The 18,609-nt window shown below is 48.1% G+C and overlaps 1 protein-coding gene across 1 annotated transcript in view; it reads left to right on the top strand.

Moving 5' to 3' along the window:
- ARHGEF39 (Rho guanine nucleotide exchange factor 39) overlaps positions 1-18,229 on the top strand; it is a gene marked incomplete at its 3' end in the record, with an annotated part of 236,846 nt that extends 218,617 nt beyond the window's left edge. Inside the window, exons 7-8 of the mRNA XM_088462882.1 lie at positions 1,397-1,525; positions 18,000-18,229. Coding sequence (XP_088319008.1) covers positions 1,397-1,525; positions 18,000-18,229 — 359 coding nt within the window. The remainder of the gene's footprint in view (positions 1-1,396; positions 1,526-17,999) is intronic.
- Positions 18,230-18,609: the final 380 nt, after the last annotated feature.

Here is an 18,609-nt window from a genome sequence, read left to right as displayed (position 1 = left end):
ATATGATATTTATACTGTTAGTGAGCACCAGCGTTCCTCTCACATTATCATCCACCAGAGGCGATATCCTGATAATGTCACAGATACTTTATATGTTAGTGTGCACCAGCGTTCCTCTTACATTATCATCCACCAGAAGCGATATCCTGATAATGTCACAGATACTTTATATGTTAGTGTGCACCAGCGTTCCTTTCACATTATCATACACCAGAGGTGATATCCTGATAATGTCACAGATACTTTATATGTTATTTATACTGTTAGTGAGCACCAGCGTTCCTCTCACATTATCATCCACCAGAGGCGATATCCTGATAATGTCACAGATACTTTATATGATATTTATACTGTTAGTGAGCACCAGCGTTCCTTTCACATTATCATACACCAGAGGTGATATCCTGATAATGTCACAGATACTTTATATGTTATTTATACTGTTAGTGAGCACCAGCGTTCCTCTCACATTATCATCCACCAGAGGCGATATCCTGATAATGTCACAGATACTTTATATGTTAGTGTGCACCAGCGTTCCTTTCACATTATCATACACCAGAGGTGATATCCTGATAATGTCACAGATACTTTATGTTATTTATACTGTTAGTGTGCACCAGCGTTCCTCTTACATTATCATCCACCAGAGGCGATATCCTGATAATGTCACAGATACTTTATATGTTAGTGTGCACCAGCGTTCCTTTCACATTATCATACACCAGAGGTGATATCCTGATAATGTCACAGATACTTTATATGTTATTTATACTGTTAGTGAGCACCAGCGTTCCTCTCACATTATCATCCACCAGAGGCGATATCCTGATAATGTCACAGATACTTTATATGTTAGTGTGCACCAGCGTTCCTTTCACATTATCATACACCAGAGGTGATATCCTGATAATGTCACAGATACTTTATATGTTATTTATACTGTTAGTGAGCACCAGCGTTCCTCTCACATTATCATCCACCAGAGGCGATATCCTGATAATGTCACAGATACTTTATACTGTTAGTGAGCACCAGCGTTCCTTTCACATTATCATACACCAGAGGCGATATCCTGATAATGTCACAGATACTTTATATGTTAGTGTGCACCAGCGTTCCTTTCACATTATCATACACCAGAGGCGATATCCTGATAATGTCACAGATACTTTATATGTTAGTGTGCACCAGCGTTCCTCTCACATTATCATCCACCAGAGGCGATATCCTGATAATGTCACAGGACTTATTTCCAGAGCGCGGTGATTTATACTCATGAATATTCATAGCTACTCAGAAGACGGCTGTCACAGTAAAAAAAAACATATGTTTATTTATTGGCTATCGGTGTGATGTGTGACTTCTCATGTGTTATATGTATATCCTTCCCTAGGAGCTTTAAAGGCCATTTCTGAAGTATGTGAGCATTCCGAAAATGTAAAACAACTTAAGGAAAATGATCAGCAGCTTCGGAGGGTCCAGAAATTACTGAAAGGTCGGAGGGTCCGTATTGAACGTCCAGGTGAGGACATGTCTTTTCCAGTATGGGAATATTATTGATCTCTTGCAGAATGATATATACCTGATATTTAGGGGTAAGAGGGGAATGGGGATTTGCCACTTCAGTCCCCATTATAAGAACGGACCTTACAGAGCTAAAGGGTCCTCTCTTCTTCTTTCTCTGCTCTCTGTACTTAGAGCAGAATATATGCTATGTGGGTGTAATGCTGTATACTGAATACTCACTATTCATTTGCTCTGCCAGGAGCATTATTGAGGCTAAATATTATTGTGTCAGGAGTATTGCTCACACAACATAAGAATATTATTTTGCATTGGTTCACTCATCAGTTAAAAAAGATCTTTTCACCTCTGAATGGTGTGTCCTGACTGCAATATGCTGGTATAACAAGAGATATGGTAAGAACTTACATTTGTTATCTCTGTTTCTATGAAGTCCATAGAGTCCACAGGGTTGACCTTGGGGTATAGCTGGATCTGGATCCACGGGCGCCACGCAGTTAAAGCTTTGCTGCTCCCAGGAAGCACTTGGGTCCATCGTCCTCTATACCCCGCCCCCGAGCCACAGCACCTCAGTTGGTAAGCAGCCAAGGCCGGAGGAGGAGACTAAACAGAGAAGAAAGACTGGAACACACAAGAAGCCATACTCACAGAAATGGGAGACGGAAAACCGGTGACCAGCCACACAGCCCATATGAAGCCAGGCGCGTCAGGGCGGGCGCCCTGTGGACCCTATGGACTTTGCAGAAACAGAGATAACAAAGGTAAGTTCTTACCATATCTCTTGTTTTCTACTTCAGGGTCCATAGGGAGTCCACAGGGTTGACCTTGGGGATGTCCCAAAGCAGTTCAACTAAGGGCGGGGACACACCTGTGCTGAAAGGAGAACCCGGCGCCCAAAGGATGTATCCTGTGAGGCGATGGTGTCAAACGCATAAAGTCTCAAAAACGTCTGAATGGAAGACCAAGTGGCCGCTTTACACATCTGAAAAGCAGAGGCGCCACGTCTAGCAGCCCAAGAGGGACCCACAGAACGAGTGGAATGAGCCTTAACAGAGGCTGGCACAGGTAAACCCTCCTGTGCATAAGCCTCACAAATAACGGAACAAAGCCAACGGGCTAACGTTTGTTGGCAGGCCAACCCCTCTTGTGAAAACCAAAGAGGACAAACAATGAATCAGACTTCCTAACCGAAGCCGTCCGGTCCACATAGATTCTAAGCACCCGGACTACATCTAAGGAAGCCTCACCAGCTGAAAGATCAGGTGACTGAAAAGCTGGCACAACAAGTTCCTGATTGATGTGGAATTTTGAGACCACTTTAGGCAAAAACTCATGACGAGTGCGGACTGTCCTGGTGAAAAATCAGAAAAGGAGGGCGACAGGAAAGCGCCCCCAATTATGACACCCTCCTGGCAGAAGCAATTGCCAGGAGAAAAACGGTCTTAAACGTCAGCCACTTGAGTTCCACTGACTCAAGAGGCTCAGAAGGAGGACCCTGCAGGACCCTTAGCACCACCGCCAAGTCCCAAGGAGCCACAGGCATGAAGGGAGGCTGGATCCTGAGAACACCTTGGAAAAAGGTGTGAACATCTGGCAGTGTAGCAATCCGTCGTTGGAACCACATGGACAAAGCGGACACATGAACCTTCAGGGAGGCAAGGCGTAAGCCGAGGTCCAAACCTGATTGAAGAAATTCCAAGATTCTGGAAACTCTGAACAACTGAGGATCATAGCTTCTGGACTCACACCACTGAAAGTAAGTGCGCCACACCCTGTGGTAAATCCGTGCGGAAGCAGGCTTGCGTGCCCTGAGCATGGTACCAATAACCGAACTGGAGAAGTCCCGAGACCTCTAGACTGCTGTCTCAAGAGCCACGCCGTCAAAGACAGCCGACCCAGATCCGGGTAAAGGCAGGGCCCTTGAGACAACAGGTTCTGACGCTGAGGAAGAAGGTACGGAGCGTCGATGGAGAGGCTCCTGATCAGAGTACCAAGGACGTCTGGGCCACGCCGGAGCCACCAGCACGAGCGTGCCGCCCTCCTGCTTGAATTTCCGCAGGACCCGAGGAAGTAGGGATATCGGAGGAAACAGATGCGCCAGGTGAAACGTCCATTTCACCGACAGCGCATATACGAGACATGTGCCTGCGTCTCTTGTCCTAGAGCCGTAAACGGGCAACTTGTGATTGTGACGGGAGGCCATCAAGTCCAGCTCCGGCAGCCCCCATCTGTCCACGAGTAGCTGAAACACCTCTTGGTGAAGCGACCATTCCCCGGGATGCACGTCGTGGCGGCTGAGGAAGTCCGCCTCCCAATTGAGGACTCCGGGGATGAAGACCGCCGAAATCGCTGGAATGTGGCACTCCGCCCAAGCAAGGATGCGAGACACCTCCGACATTGCTGCCCGACTGCGAGTTCCTCCTTGGTTGATATATGCCACTGTGGTGGCATTGTCGGACTGCACCTGGACCGCCCTTCCTTGAAGAGTGGGGCCGGACGACTGCAGGGCCCTGTATACTGCCTGCAGTTCCAGGATATTGATGGGGAGAAGTGCTTCTTCCGCAGATCAACAACCCTGAAGCGACAATGAGCCGGTCACTGCCCCCCAACCCTGGAGACTGGCATCCGTCGTGAACAGGACCCAGTCCGGGATCCAAAAGGGGCGCCCCTCGATCAGATGAGCTGTCTGGAGCCACCAAGCCAAAGACTGCCGAACCTCCGGGGACGACACCAGCCTCGGGAAGGACCGACCTTTGGCCTTGCCCTGAACCTGAAAGGCAATGCTCCGTAGCTTGGTAGGTGCAGAAGCCGAAGGGAGGAAGGCTGATTTAGACTTAGCCAGAGTATCCACTATTTTGCCCAAGTCTTGACCAAAGAGCCACTCTCCATTAAAAGGTAAGGCCTCCAGGCCCTTTTTAGAGTCTGCGTCAGCTCTCCAAGACCGCAGCCGCAAGGACCGACACAGCTGCAGCCGACACCCTAGAGGTCAGCAGGCTTGCATCCAACGATGCTTCCCCAATGTAGGAAGCCGCATCCCTCATTTGTCCTATCAACGCTTTCTGGATTTCCGGAGCATCATCCGGAAAAGTATCCTCCAAAGCGTTGGCCCAGCTCTCGATAGCCTTAGCCACCTAAGAGATGGCCATGGACGGACGGGCCACAGCCCCAGAGAGAGAGTAGATAGACTTTAAACAAGTCTCCACTTTCTTGTCCGTGGGATCCTTCAGGGAGGAGATAGACGGTAAAGGCAACGTAGCGCTTTTAATTAAGTTGGTGACATGGGAATCCACCGTAGGCGGAGTTTCCCATTTCCTGCAATGAGCCTCAGGAAAAGGATAGTTGGAAGCCAACCGTTTCTGCGGTTGGAATCTCTTGCTGGGCAACTGCCAGGCCCTCGCCATATGATCCGTCAACTGGTCGGACAGGGGATAAACAGTCGAAGCTACTTTGGCCTTTTTAAAATTAGGGTACTTCGACCTGGGAGCCGGCGCATCCTCTATATGAAGGATGGCCCGTAACGCCCTAACCAATGCCGGCACATTAATGAAGGTCTTAGCCTCCACCTCCTGGGCCCCGGCATCCGAGTCAGAGTCTTCATGGATCTGTCCATCATCCGAAGACACGTCCATGAACTGCGCCGCCAGTGAAGCCGAAACGGGTCGCTTGGACACCTTTGGGGGCAAATCACTGTGCAACATTGACTGAAAAGCCGATGACGAAGCCGCCAGGCTCTGAACAGAGCTGGAGAGGACATCCACCCAGGGAGGGGGTACCGTCTGAGGATACCCCTGAAAGGGTACCATCGACTGCTGCGTCACCGTGGGAGATTGCACGTATACAGGCAATCCCGCATAGGGACCCACAGTCTGAGACCCCGGGGGAGACTGCTCCAGACGCGTAACACCCGGGGAACGGTAGGCTGGGGCAACGCCCTAGAAGGGACTGTAAGCCGGTCCGCGATCGACGCCAGCACTTGTGTAAACATCGCCCAAGGAGGATCCTGCGCCACCGAGGGTTTAGAAGGACCAGGTACCAGCTGGCACCGCCCGCACAGACTGTCCTGAGACAAATCCGCCCCATCAACCCCTGCCGAACAGCGTCGGCAGGAAAACAACACAGGAGCCATGGAGCGCTCATTCCCCTCAGCAGACATGACACAAAAACTTTTGCAATAAAAGTGTATCACCAAAAAGAGGTAAGGCGTATAACACCCACGCACTCCCAAGTATGCAACACAAACAGCCCACAATATGGTACTGAGTAGCACACCGCAGTATGTGATGGACCTCACAAATACGTAGATCTATATAAGTGAGGTATACAGAAAGAACACCCCTCCCCCACGCACCTGCGGGCCGTAGGAGAAGGAAAGGGATAGGTAAAAAGCTGACAGTAAGTAGAAAAAGCACAGACAGCAGCACTAGTAATAGTCACATACCATGCAGAGAAGTTATACTCACTGCACCTTCAGCTACAATTCACCTCCCAGATTCAGTGTCTGGGAGGGCTATAGCGCTGCGAACACCGTCCTGATCAGGGGAGAGGTACGCAGGGGGACTGGTCCACGGGGTACCGCCTGGGAGCTCTGCGTTGCTGCCCTGAGAAGATGGCCGCCGGAGAGCTCTGAGGAGGAGTGGCCGAGAGATAGCCCAGCGACGCCAGCACACATGAGAAAAGGCGCGCTGGGCAGAGGGGAGGAGCCGCTAAACCAGGGAAGGCTGCCTCCCCTGGCTAGTAATTAACCCCCAGGGATGCCGGTTCCCTGCCGGTCCTTACACCCTAGTGGTCCAGCGGTCACTCGGGGTATTCCTGAAGAGGGGGAACCCGCCGCTGCTACTAGCGCCGCCGGTCTGTCCCCAGAGACCGGCGGCTATAGACTGCCTTTGTTTTGCTTACCTGGCCCCGTAGAATCTGGCAGCAGTTTGTGGGAGGTCCCGGAGCCACGCTAGTACTGACTCCGGGGTCCCGCTGCGATCCCCAGATCAGTACTGGCGTCACAGTGCCAGCGGGGCTGTTGGAGCGGCAGCGTGGACGTCCAGATGGACAGTCTGATGCTGCCGCTCTGAAGAAGTAAAAATAAATAAATAAACTCTTCTTTTTAAAAAATAAAGCTATGGGGCTGCTTATGCAGCCCCACTGCGCCAGGGTGACCCGGCTTCGGCTGGGCACCAACTAAAACAGGTGCTGTGGCTCGAGGGCATGGTATAGAGGAGGACGGACCCAAGTGCATCCTGGGAGCAGCAAAACTTTAACTGCGTGGTGCCCGTGGACCCCCTATGAAGTAGAAATGATTTTCTTTTGCCTGACTTTCTGAGCTGGTTTGAGAAAGATTATAATGTGCACAGGAGGTTTAAATTTATAAAAAAAATCTTCTCTTCACATGTGAATGGTGCTGTGTTCTGACAGTAATATCCTGGTATATGATGTTCCTTCTTGCCTGACTTTCTGAGCAGGTTTGGAAAAGACCTTGTCAAAATTGAACACAGCTTTATGGACGCACATTACCAGTAGATTTGTGTTGGTTACTATATGAGCATACTAAGGCAGAGAGCGCTAGGTGACCTCTCATACCAGAAGTCGCTCCCGATACGAGTGACGCACACTACCAGTAGATTTGTGTTGGTCACTATATGAGCATACTAAGGCAGAGCGCTAGGTGACCTCTCATACCAGAAGCCGCTCCTGATACGAGTGACGCACACTACCAGTAGATTTGTGTTGGTCACTATATGAGCATACTAAGGCAGAGCGCTAGGTGACCTCTCATACCAGAAGCCGCTCCCGATACGAGTGATGCACACTACCAGTAGATTTGTGTAGGTCACTATATGAGCATACTAAGTCAGAGCGCTAAGTGACCTCTCATACCAGAAGCCACTCCCGATACGAGTTGCGCACACTACCAGTAGATTTGTGTTGGTCACTATATGAGCATACTAAGGCAGAGCGCTAGGTGACCTCTCATACCAGAAGCCGCTCCCGATACGATGAGCATACTAAGGCATACTAATATATATATATCTATCTCTAAAAAGGAGGTGAGAAAAGGCGCTCTCTGGTGCAGTACTTAAGAATATTTGAATTTCCAAAAATAGGTATAACAAGTGCCTTCATCAATTATAAAACAGGCACATCGGGGGTCTTAATATGGAGCCAGCGTGTACTCGATCTCAAAAGAATCCCTGAATCGACAGGTAACTTTATCAAAAGTGCCCTCGGAATTCTGAGACAACCACTTTGGTTCCGCTCCTCCCCGTGCATTCAATAGTGGAACCATTCACACCCAATCACCTTCGGGATATGGTACCAGTCGCGGTCAGTCCTGGAACCGGATTTCGAGACAACACGTTCCTGACGAAATGCTGGAGCGAGCATACTATGGACTTGTATATCCACAACAGCTGATTATAGAAGCACATCTGTTACTTGTAGGCCCAAATGCATGACAAATTGGAATCGGCACTCACCAGGTAACTGACAAAAAAAAATCAATCAATTTTTTGGATGTCACGATTTATCGTGATGGCAACACTCTCTGCACCACCCTCTATAGGAAGGATACAGATCGTAACACCTTACTTTATTCTACGAGTCAACATCCAAGTCATTTGAAAGAAAGTCTACCCACTTCTCAATATCTACGTATTTTCAGGAACAATTCCTCAGTCTCACAAGCGGAAACACAGATTGCTGGCATGACCCAGCGATTTTTGGAACGAGGTTATTCGGATATGACTTTACGTAGATGTTTATCTAAGGCAACAACACGGCACTCACAGACAGGTCTGACGGAAAATCTCAGATTGGACCCAACAAGGATGCTATTCACAAGCACCTTTGATGTAACCTCCCATTATGCCAATAAAATTATTCGCTAACACTGGCCGATAATCACGTCGGATCGTGAACTAGGAGCACTGGGCAAAAAGCCGCCTGTATGTGCCTATCGACGTGGTCCCAATCTCCGTAATCTTCTAATGCGGCCTACCATGACACCAGAAGTAAGAACAAACACTTGGCTGCATAATCAGAAGATGGGATGTTTCAGATGTCCAGATTGTACAACCTTTCGGTCATTATTGACTGGACCTACTTTTGCTCATCCACACAATGGCAGAAGGATAAAAATAAAACACAAATTACATTGTCTTTATGGATTTTATCATCTACATCCTAGTTTGCCCATGTGGACTTTATTATGTCGGGATGACAAAGAGACCCTTCAGGGAACGAATGGCGAACCATCGCTCATCTATCAGAATGGCATTAGATACACAGAGAACTGACAAACCTGTGGCACTACATTTTCTACAAGTTGGGCATTATTTTTGTATACTATTCTGTTTATATTATGTATTTTTTATAATGTTGGGTTTTATGTTATTTTGTTGACATATATACCTACATCAATTTTTATCATTAATATTTTTTGATTATTAATATTTTGTTAGTATCACAGGTATTTATTCCTTTTGGTATATGATACAGTTATCCTCCCGATCAGCAGGGGGTGTGATTAAGATGTGTTGTGTTGTATGCTCTCTATTGTTTGGGCTATTACACATTATTGAAGTCATCAGAGCAGTGAATTTTTATTACTGTGGCCACAACACATGCAGACCGTATTTATCTTTGGGTATGTGTTTTTTTGTTTATTATGAGTGCTCTGTCACCTTTGCGATGATGTCTACGCTCCACTTAGTTGAAGCGCTTACCAACTTCCGGGTATGATTTGGTATGCCTTGTGTCTTTTGTCCGCGACTTCCGGTTGTGGGTATGCGTTCCACTGCTTTGGAACGCATGGAACTTCCGGTAGTAACGCTTTTTTCTCTTTTCTCTTTGTTTGAGTCTATTTGGACGCCATTTCCGACGCTGTCTTGGCGGTTGGACTTAGCGCTAATAAGGGAATCATTTTAGTGTTGTTTGAGATATGTATGTTTAGTTGTTCATAAGATGTAGTGACTATGTCCCAGCATACATTGTGTCTTGCGTGGGTGGAGCTCTACTTAATAGATGTGGGTATATATGTCAGCAAGTGGTGGTGGTATTTAGTCTGTCTTTGGTTTTCAAGCTGAAACATGTCTGCTGTTATGTCCTGAAGAAGGTCCTCCATTGGACCGAAACGTAGACTATGACCACTGCACTTTATGGCTTTATGCACTTTTTCCCTCAAGATGGGTAATTAAATCTAATTTTTTGTCAGTTACCTGGTGAGTGCCGATTCCAATTTGTCATATATAAATATATATATACTGTATGTACAGTCAGGTCCATAAATATTGGGACATTGACAGAATTTTCAGATTTTGGCCTCTATTCACCACCACAATGGTTTTGAAATGAAACAAACAAGATGTGCTTTAACTGCAGACTTTCAGATTTAATTTGAGGGTAATTACATCCAAATCGGGTGAACGGTGTAGGAATTACAACAGTTTCAATATGTGCCTCCCACTTTTTAAGGGGCCAAAAGTAATGGGACTATCAATTCAAAAGCTATTTCATGGACAGGTGTTGTGGGCTATTCCCTCATTATTTCATTATCAATTAAGCAGGTAAAAGGCCTGGAGTTGATTCTAGGTGTGACATTTGCATTTGGAATCAGTTGCTGTCAACTCTCAATATGAAATCCAAAGAGCTGTCACTATCAGTGAAGCAAGCCATCAAGCTGAAAAATCAAAATAAACCCATCAGAGAGATGGCAAAAACATTAGGTGTGGCCAAATCAACTGTTTGGAACATTCTTAAAAAGAAAGAACGCACCGGAGAGCTCAGCAACACCAAAAGACCCGGAAGACCACGGAAAACAACTGTGGTGGATGACAAAACAATTATTTCCTTGGTGAAGAAAAACCCCTTCACAACAGTTGGCCAAATCAAGAACACTCTCCAGGAGGTAGATGTATATGTGTCAAAGTCAACAATCAAGAGAAGACTTCACAAGAGTGAATATAGAGGGTTCACCACAAGATGCAAACCATTGGTGAGCCACAAAAACAGGAAGACCAGATTAGAGTTTGCCAAACAACATCTAAAAAAGCCATTACAGTTCTGGTACAACATCCTATTGACAGATGAGACAAAGATCAACTTGTACCAGAGTGATGGGAAGAGAAGGAAAGGAACTGCTCATGATCCAAATCATACTACCTCATCAGTGAAGCATGGTGGTGGTAGTGTCATGGCGTGGGCATGTATGGCTGCCAATGGAACTGGTTCCCTTGTATTTATTGATGATGTGACTGCTGACAAAAGCAGCAGAATGAATTCTGAAGTGTTACGGGAAATATATGCTCATATTCAGTCAAATGCTTCAGAACTCATTGGACGGCGCTTCACAGTGCAGATGGACAATGACCCGAAGCACACTGCAAAAGCAACCGAAGAGTTTTGTAAGGCTAAAAAGTAGAATGTTATGCAATGGCCAAGTCAATCCCCTGACCTGAATCCGATTGAGCATGCATTTCACTTGATGAAGACAAAACTGAAGGGTAAATGCCCCAAGAACAAGCAGGAACTGAAGACATTTGCAGTGAGGCCTGGCAGAGCATCACCAGGGATGAAACCCAGTGTCTGGTGATGTCTATGCGTTCCAGACTTCAGGCTGTAATTGTCTGCAAAGGATTTGCAACAAAGTATTAAAAAGTGAAAGTTAGATTTAGGATTGTTTAGTTTGTCCCATTACTTTTGGCCCCTTAAAAAGTGGGAGGCACATATAGAAACCGTTGTAATTCCTACACCGTTCACCTGATTTGGATGTAATTACCCTCAAATTAAATCTGAAAGTCTGCAGTTAAATCACATCTTGTTTGTTTCATTTCAAAGCCATTGTGGTGGTGACTAGAAGCCAAAATATGAAAATTCTGTCAATGTCCCAATATTTATGGACCTGAATGTATGTATATATTATTTTAACATCATATAATCCACGTCCTATCATAATACCTAACAAATTAGCCTATTCTACCACCTATATACAATCTCCCACGCTATAAGGAAAAACTAAGCAAGGATTTAACACCCCAAGTATAAGGAAATAACTACCTAAATATCACTCCAACCTTACTCTACCCATTACCACTCAAGGGGGCTTCAACTGGCCCCTCCAACGAGACCAGCTGACAGCATCCATCCTCTTTTTATCCAGGTCCATCATCCTTTTCACCTCTGGAAGAATCAAACCACCACCTCTCTATAGGGACGGATCTTTTTCCTTAGGGAAACCTGACATCGTGAGTTCCAAGTGTGAAATCGAACCACTAAGCTAACTAAATATATAGTGGTTAAATTAAATCCACTGTATCTTCTGATTACCCCATAAACCCACTCCAAGGAACTAAGGCCGGGTACACGCTAGACGATATGTTGTCCGATCGGCCAATGTGTGCCCGCTATATCGCTAACGATGCATGTGCCCGCGACATCATTCATCGGACCTGCATTCAGATGAGGTAAAGGGAGCAGCTTGCTTGATCTGCCGCTATAATTTGCTGGTTGGACAATCAAGTTCGGCAACCCTTTCATCATGCTTCCAACCTAAGGAACAGATGTATCCTGTGAGGGTAATACTTCCCAGGTGGCAGTCTGGGCTAGGTCCATGGCTGCCTCCAGTGTCATTCATGCCAGTCATATAGGAGAGAGCATTTTAGCTTCAGCACTTCTGGGAATTGGGAATCAGATTTCTCAATTGGCTGGATCTTCATCTAAGGTAATAGCCCCTACTTGGAAAGGTCTTTCCTCAGATGATAGAAAGATGGAGTCAATCAGGCGTAGTCAGGGTGGCATCTCAGTTGAACCACAAGGTGGAACTGTTCTGCTCAAGTACATATTATCCAAAGTTGTTTCTGGTACATAGGCATTCTTAACTTTGCTTGAGTGTACGTTCTGGCAAAGAAAAGGTCCTTTTTCTACTGCAGAGTCCATAGGGTATCCTACAGGATACCTTGGGGTATAGGTGATGACGTCAGGCATCGGGCACCACAGAGTTAAGTTTCTTCATCCTCCCAGGATGCACTGAGGTCCCTCTCCTATACCCCGTCCCCGAGTCTCAGGCACCTCAGTTTTCGTTGGTGCCCGGCACAAAGTCGGATGCACCTCTACAGAGGGGGGTCTGTCAAGGCCCCTGAAGTTTTTCTTTGGGAGCTGTGGATGCACTCTAAGAGTGTACAGCATGGACAGTCAGTACTGACGTCCATGCTGTCACTCCTCCACCCCGCCGGTACAGTTCCAGGGATGCTAGTTGGTAACGGGTCACAGCTAGCGGTGACCCCGGTTACCATGGATGTGGCCGGATCTACGGGGACTTTTTCTGGTAAGCGGCAGGGTCCCGCGGTGGGTCCCTACTGGTAACAGTCCTGAGTCCCCAGGCAGGGGGCTCCCTGGGGACTGGTCGCAGCGTGGAACCAGGTACTGATTCTGTCCTTCCACTTACCCCCTGGGACAGCGGGCCGCGGCGGTGAGAAAACACTTTGGCATCCTGGGGTTTAAATGCAGGCCAGGGGAGCGCGCCTTCCCTGCATAGCAGCTGGCGCCTCCCCCGCTGCACACGGCCTCTCCACTGCGGTCTGAGCTAGTGCAGCTGCTCCTCCCCCGGGCCGGTCTCCTTCTGCTCCTCGGCGGCCATTTAATCCAACACATGGCAAACGTTGCTGGGAGCGGTGGCAAGCGGTCCGGGTCCCCCCTGCATACCTCTCCGGTGGCACAGGTCTGTGTATGCAGCGCTGTTTCCTACCAGGCTCTGTGTCCTGTGTAGTTGATCACAGCGCTAATAGTGCAGGCTTATTCTGCATTGTATGTGACTTAATGCTAGTACTGCTGTTTGTACTTTCACTTTCTACTGTCAGCCATTTTTTACCTATCCCTGTCTTCTCTGCTAAAAGCCCTTGCTGTGCTGTGTTGCAGGGCATTATTACTTCACTGTACAGATTGTTTGGTGAGGTGTGTCACATACAGCGCAGTTCACTACCCCAGAATGTCTGATAGTGAGCGCGATTTTCCTCTGAAGCCAAAGTGTACCATATGTCAGGTACAATTGGCGGAGGGTGATGAAACTGCGGAGGGGCTATGTAAGGCATGTTTTTTAATGTCACGCCCGATTTCTGTCACTGCACCTGTGCAGGAGCCACCATGGGCCTATTTTGCTAAGGCACTTACTACCCTGGTGGGCCAGCTGGCGACGCCCCTTGCGTTACCGCAGATGGGCTTCTCACAGCACTCAATGGTGTCTCCCATACATGGGGACCCCAGGCAATTGGTGGTACCCCAGAGTCTCCCGCTCTCACCCCCTCAGGTCACACCTGAACCTGCGTGGGTCAGCTCTCTGTCCAATACGGTGCAACACCTGTCAGACGTTTTACAGGGACAGTCTTCATTGCGGCCGCATAAGCGACCTTTGGCGTCTCAGACCACACAATATGATCAAGATGATGTGACCACTGATGACTGTGAGATGTTAGACCTTTCTGACCAGGAGACTTTCCGTACAAGAGAGGCGGAGTCTAAGGTATACATACCGGGCCTTATACGTGCAGTTCGTATGGCCCTAGTTATTGATGAGGACGATCCTACCGTGGGTGATGCCACTGTTTTTCCCTTATCTGGTCAGCTAGTGGACCATTTAGAGGAGGCATGGAAAAATCCGGGTAAGCGGTACCAGCCTCAAAGACGTTTGGCTGTTGCATACCCCTTTGCAGACAATTATTTCTCAAAATGGGAAACCCCTCCTCAGGTGGATTCTCATATCACACACGTTGTGAAGAGTGCTACACCGCCCATGCTATCCATGTCCTCCTTAAAGGATGCCACGGATCGTAAGGTGGAAATTTGCCTGAAGTCCATTTATTCCCTTGCTGGGGGGGCGTCCAGGCCGGCTATGGCTGTGTGCTGGGTGGCTAGAGCCATGGAGCGCTGGGCCGGATAGCTTGGAGGCGTCTCTGGACACTGACTCATCACCTGAACAGGTGGAGTTAGTGGGTAACTTAAGAGATTCGGCCACTTATATTAATAAGGCGGCCTTAGATATTGGTCTCCTTGCTTCCAGGACCTCCTCGGCTGCAGTGGCAGCTTGCCGCACCTTATGGTTGCGGTCTTGGAAGGCAGATGCAAAGCAAGGTTTGGAATGCTTGCATGATCTGGACAAAATTGTGGCCACACTGGCGGCAGCGAAGTCTGCGTGTTTGCCATCGGCTACGGTCCCATCAGGTTCGGGTTCTTCGGCCTTATAGAACCCAGGGTAAGTCCAAGGTACAGTCCTTTCTGAGACAGGCAGGAGTCAAGAGGACTGCAAAGCCAAAGAAACAGGCTTGGAGTACCAGACGTCCTGCTCCCAAGTCTGACGACAAGCCTTCGGCCTGACTGGACGGGCCTCTCTTTGGGGCACCCCAAAGTGGGAGGGAGGCCTACTTCTTCGATTCACCCAATGCTGGCGTCTGACCACTTCAGACACTTGGGTAATAGAAGTAGTTTCTCAGGGGTACGCCTTCTCCTTCCGGTGGAGGCCTCCCAGATGGTTTTTCACCACGGGTCTTCAGTCCAATCAGGAAAAGGCCCTGGAGTTCCGGAAGGTATTGCACACTATGCTCCAGGCTGGGGTCATAGTGCCGGTTCCTTTCTCTCAGAGGGGATTGGGGTATTACTCCAATCTTTTTCTGGTACAGAAACCCAATGGGTTCTCCCAGCCAATGCTCAATCTCAAATCCCTCAACAAATTTTTGAGGGTTCATCGATTCTGGATGGAGACCCTGCGTTCCATCATTTTAGCGATGGAGCCTGGGGATTTCATGGTATCGCTGGATATTCAGGATGCTTACCTGCATATCCCCATTGCCTCAGCGCACCAGCGCTTCCTCAGGTTTGCAGTGGTAAACGACCATTTCCAGTTTCTAGCGCTGCCTTTTGGTCTGGCCACGGCACCTCGTGTATTTACCAAAGTTATGGCAGCTCACCTGCGGATGTAGGGGGATTGCGTGGTACCCTATCTGGACGACGACCTGCTGTTGGCAGAGTCTCCAGAGATACTTCAGCGCCATCTGCAATTGACGGTTTCGGTGTTGCAGACTCACGACTGGCTGATAAATTTTAAGAAATCCTCCCTGGTTCCATCACAGAGGATGATCCATCTCGGAGCTCTGTTGGACTCGCAACATCAGAGGATCTTTGTGACAGAGGACGAGATCTCTACGTTACAGGCAAAGATTTGCATTTGCCTGCAGAGTCGCCGGGTGTCTCTTCACTCGGCGATGAGGTTACTGGGTTCCATGGTATCAATGTTTGACATGGTGGAGTTCGCCCAGTTCCACTCCAGACCTCTGCAGAGGTTAATTCTCTCCAAGTGGAATGGGTTGCCCCAACGGATACAGTCACAAACAGTGGTGCTGTCACCGGAGGTACGTCGGTCTCTGGTCTGGTGGCTACAGACTGCTCACCTGAATCAGGGGCGCCCCTTTTGGATTGCGGACTGGGGCCTTCTGACGACGGACGCAAGTCTCCGAGACTGGGGAGCAGTGACGGGTCCTCACTTCTTTCAGGGAAGGTGGACCCCAGCAGAGGCTGTTCTTCCAATAAACATATTGGAACTTCGGGCAGTGTTCAAGGCTCTCCAGCAAGCAAGACAGGTCCTGTACGGAAAACCGGTGCAGGTGCACCAGTGGCTTACATAAACCGCCAAGGAGGGGCCCGCAGTCAGGCGGCTGTGACATTCTGGCTTGGGCGGAAGGAAATCTCCCTGCCATATTAGCAGTGTTCATTCCAGGAGTCCTCAACTGGGATGCAGACTTTCTCAGTCGTCAAGACGTGCATCCAGGAGAGTGGTCTCTTCACCAGGAGGTGTTTCAGCTACTGGTGAACAGGTGGGGCCTTCCAGAGATAGATCTCATGGCCTCCCGACACAACAACAAACTGCTGGTGTTAGGGTCAAGGACAAGAGACGCAAAGGCTTGTCTAGTGGATGCTCTGTCGGTCAAGTGGACCTTCCAGTATGCATACCTCTTCCCTCCGTTTTCCCTTCTTCGAGTGCTACTAAAATTCAAGCAAGAAGGCGGCATGCTCCTGCTGATGGCTCCAGCGTGGCCCAGACGGCACTTGTACTCAGACCTTCGGAGTCTCTCAGTGGACACTCTGATGCTGTTGCCTCAACGTCTGGACCTGTTATCTCAGGGCCCTTGTCTTTATCCGGACCTGGATCGGCTGTCTTTGACGGCGTGGCTATTGAGACTGCCATCTTGAGGTCCAGGGGTTTTTCCGGCTCTGTAGTGCAAACTATTCTAAGAGCTCGGAAAACTTCATCTGCAAGAATTTACCATCGTGTGTGGCATACTTTCTTTCAGTGGTGTCACCCTAGAGGCTATGCTCCTCGGGTGTTTCGGCTATCCAGAGTATTCACTTTCCTACAGGCAGGCTTAGATCATGGTCTTCTCCTTGCCTCTCTGAAGGTGCAGGTGTCTGCCCTGCCAGTCTGGTTTCATCATAGGATTGCTACGCTCCCTGATGTCCGCATCTTTATGCAAGGTGTACTGCGTATTCAGCCTCCCTTAGTTCCACCTGTGGCACCTTGGGATCTGGCTGTGGTCCTAAGGGCTCTTCAAGGACCGCTATTTGAACCACTGGGCTCAGTGGATTTGAAATGGCTTACGCTTAAGACAGTTTTCCTTCTGGCCATTGCCTCGGCCAGAAGGGTTTCGGAATTGGGAGCTCTGTCATGCAGACCTCCATTTCTTATTTTTCATAGGAACAGGGCTGTACTTCGCACCCCTCCTGGATTTCTTCCAAAGGTGGTATATAGTTTCCATATCAACGAGGAAATTATTGTACCGGCCTTTAATTCACCTGACCTTTCGGTTGGTGAGGCCACCTTGGATGTGGTGCGGGCCTTAAAACTCTGTTGACCGCACCGCTTCTTTTCGGAAGTTGGTGCGGCTAGTAAGAGCACTGCCCTTTTAATTATCGGCCATAAACATGAACAGAAGGGTCGGGTTTACACCCCCAAATATCAGGCTTGGGGTTCTCCCCTCACTGTGTATAAGGTCACCATCACAGAGTTTTAAAAATGATGTGTGTGATGAAATTTAAAGAAAGTTTGAGCTTTGGAACTTGTCCTAAATTTCTTTGAAGGAGGGAAAGCTGCATAGAGGAACCAATATATGTAAGGAAGAAGAGGCCTTGTGTAACTCCAGGTGGAAATGGAATGTTAGTCTTGTGTTTGCCTCTTCTAGATTTTAATTGATAATGCCACAGTGGGAAACTACATGAATTCTGTTTGTTTTTCTGGAGATCTGGTGTTCCCATGTGACAATGGAATAATCATTTAACTCCAGATGACACATTTACATATTTTATAAATTATTCATAATGTGATGGTTTGTTGTCACTTAATAATAATTTATGATGTTATTTAGATGACCTCTAAGCAGTAACTATATATTATGGATGACAAAGGTGCTCACTGGAAGGGGTTGGATAATATAAATCTCTTGCAGGGCGGCGGTATATCAGAGAAGGATGGCTGTCTCTTGTACCATCAAAAGGGGAGGATGTCAAGCAGCGAATGTTCTTCCTTTTCTCCGATGTACTTCTGGTCACCTCTCGCTGTCATCCCCTGCACCCCTTCAATGCTCAGAAGTTTTGCTGTCATGCTGTCTACCCACTGAGAGAGTGCCAGGTGGAGCGAGTCCTGGGACACACCCGTAGTCAGGGGGGTCTCATGAGTGTAAGTATTGGTTGTGCTGATGACGGTGCCTTCATACCTGTCTAGGAGTCTGTTTTTCTCTGGGTTAAGTCCCTTCTAAGTTAGATAGACAGGTTTATAAGAACACACCCCTGAATAGTACATAAAGCAGCGCCTGCTCTTTCCCTTCTTGGTTATTTGGGTCATGTACAGACATGACCGTGCTCCTCATGCCTCAATACGACAAGCAGCGCGTTATGCCTGGAGTGAGTGAGCCGCTTGACCCCATGTAACGCTGCTAGCGCTAGGCGTCCTTTGAAGATGGTGTAAACTAACGGGACCAACATAGGGAACATATCGTAGTCCACATTGATAATAATGGGCCTGTGATCTGCTGTGCTAATTAGCATTCTGCATGAGAT

This window comes from Taudactylus pleione, unplaced genomic scaffold, assembly GCF_031769625.1.
Source record: "Taudactylus pleione unplaced genomic scaffold, aTauple2 ptg001283l, whole genome shotgun sequence".
In the NCBI taxonomy this organism is placed as follows: domain Eukaryota; kingdom Metazoa; phylum Chordata; class Amphibia; order Anura; family Myobatrachidae; genus Taudactylus; species Taudactylus pleione.
This window is presented reverse-complemented; position numbering and strand designations above follow the sequence as displayed.